This window comes from Theropithecus gelada, unplaced genomic scaffold (assembly GCF_003255815.1).
Source record: "Theropithecus gelada isolate Dixy unplaced genomic scaffold, Tgel_1.0 HiC_scaffold_7520, whole genome shotgun sequence".
NCBI classification, from domain to species: Eukaryota; Metazoa; Chordata; class Mammalia; order Primates; family Cercopithecidae; genus Theropithecus; species Theropithecus gelada.
This window is the reverse complement of record NW_020264232.1, coordinates 1-2,126: the sequence shown is the minus strand read 5'-3', so window position 1 is coordinate 2,126 and position 2,126 is coordinate 1. Positions and strand designations below refer to the sequence as shown.

The following is a 2,126-nucleotide window of genomic DNA, read 5'->3' as shown; positions in this document are numbered from 1 at the left end:
TAGTCATCTAAGAAGTGCAAGTTAAAACCACAATGAGAAGCCATCACACATCTCCTAGAATAGGTAAAGTTAAAAAGACATTTGATAAGTCTAAATACTGTCAAGTATATGGAAAAAATAGGAATGTCTGATATTGCTGGTAGGAATGCAAAAAATGTGGCAGTCAATTTGTAAAGCCGTATGACAATTTCTTATACAGCTACCCATCCATTACCACATGACCCAGCAATTCCACAAATACGTATTTATGCAAAAGAAATAAAAATGTAAGGCCACACTTGTAAGCAGTTATTTCTAGTGGCTTCATTAATAACAAACCCTAGCTGGAGGAATCCACATGTCAATCAGCTAGAGAATAGAGAAACCAATGCATAAACTGGGATTCCAGCAATACTCAGCAGCTGCTCAGCAACAAAAATGAGTGAATGGCATCATCTCAAACATCGTTATGCTAAGTGAGAGACCAAACGAAGGACTACATAACATATGACTGCATGTCCATTAAATTCTAGAAATTTCACTATTGCAGTGACAGAAAACAGAGCGGTGGTTGAGTGAAGGGAAGGGGTGAGGGTGGGAGGCAAGGATTAAACTAAAAGGAGAGGAGGGTGTGAGGGATGAGGGCAGAGGGAAGGGCTGGGGAAGCAGGAGGTGAGGACAAGGAGCAGGGGAAAGGACTCCAAAGTGGAGGAGTCTAGCAGGGGGTTCTCTGCTTTCGGTGTTTCTCTACTGGGCAGTATGGTAGTTACACGACTATAAATAATTACCAATATTCACCAAGAAGCACAGCTAAAACTGGTGAATTTTATTAAACGTAAACGCTCTAATTAGCCAAAAAAAAAAAAGGGGGGGGGGGGGGGGGAAAGGGATGGAAGCAAAAAAAAGACATTTTTAGATAATCAAAGCCATAAAATTCATTTCCTAGGGGTCCTGTACTACATTTAATTTTAAAGGAAATTCTTCAGGTTGAAGGGAAATGACACTNGGGGGTCTCTCCCTGGTTTCCACAGACAGATCCTCGTCCAGGACTCAGGCAGACAGTGTGACAAAGAGGCTTGGTGTAGGAGAAGAGGGATCAGGACGAAGTCCCAGGTCCCGGGCGTGGCTCTTAGGGTCTCAGGTTCCCAGAGCCTTGTCTGCACTGGGGAGGCACAGAGTTGGGGATTCCCCACTCCCCTAGTTTCACTTCTTCTCCCAACCTGTATCTTCTCCCAACCTATATCTCCCAACCTGTATCTTCCTGTATCTTCTCCCAACCTGTATCTTCCAGGATACTCCTGACACGTCCAGTTCCCACTCTCATTGGGTGTCGGATGTCTAGAGAAGCCAATCAGCGTCGCCGCGGTCTCAGTTCTAAACTCCCCACGCGCCCATCAGGACTCAGTCTCCGCAGACGCCGAGGATGGCGGTCATGGCGCCCCGAACCCTCCTCCTGCTGCTCTCGGCGGTCCTGGCCCTGACCGAGACCCGGGCCGGTGAGTGCGGGGTCGGGAGGGAAATGGCCTCTGCGGGGAGGAGCGAGGGGACCGCAGGCGGGGGCGCAGGGCCCGGGGAGCCGCGCGGGGAGGAGGGTCGGGCGGGTCTCAGCCTCTACTCGCCCCCAGGCTCGCACTCCTTGAGGTATTTCAGCACCGCCGTGTCCCGGCCCGGCCGCGGGGAGCCCCGCTTCATCGCCGTGGGCTACGTGGACGACACGCAGTTCGTGCGGTTCGACAGCGACGCCGAGAGTCCGAGGATGGAGCCGCGGGCGCCGTGGGCGGAGCAGGAGGGGCCGGAGTATTGGGAAGAGGAGACACGGAAAGCCAAGGCAAACGCACAGACTTTCCGAGTGAGCCTGGGGAACCTGCTCCGCTACTACAACCAGAGCGAGGCCGGTGAGTGACCCCGGCCCGGGGCGCAGGTCACGACCCCTCCCCATCCCCCACGGACGGGTCGCCCCGAGTCTCCGGGTCCGAGATCCGCCCTGAGGCCGCGGGATCCGCCCAGACCCTCTACCAGAGAGAGCCCCAGGCGCCTTTACCTGGCTTCATTTTCAGTTGAGGCCAAAATCCCGGCGGGGTGGTCGGGGCGGGGCGGGGCTTGGGGGACTGTACTGACCGCGGGGGCGGGGCCAGGGTCTCACACCT

General features: G+C 54.0%; 1 protein-coding gene across 1 annotated transcript; it reads left to right on the top strand.

The window, feature by feature from the left end:
• Positions 1-1,402: 1,402 nt before the first annotated feature.
• LOC112617994 (saoe class I histocompatibility antigen, A alpha chain-like) lies at positions 1,403-2,119 on the top strand (the record flags this gene model as incomplete). Its single annotated transcript, XM_025374620.1, has 3 exons — positions 1,403-1,475; positions 1,605-1,874; positions 2,115-2,119. Coding segments are annotated over exons 1-3 (348 nt in total), but the record flags the coding sequence as incomplete, so codon positions are not given.
• Positions 2,120-2,126: the final 7 nt, after the last annotated feature.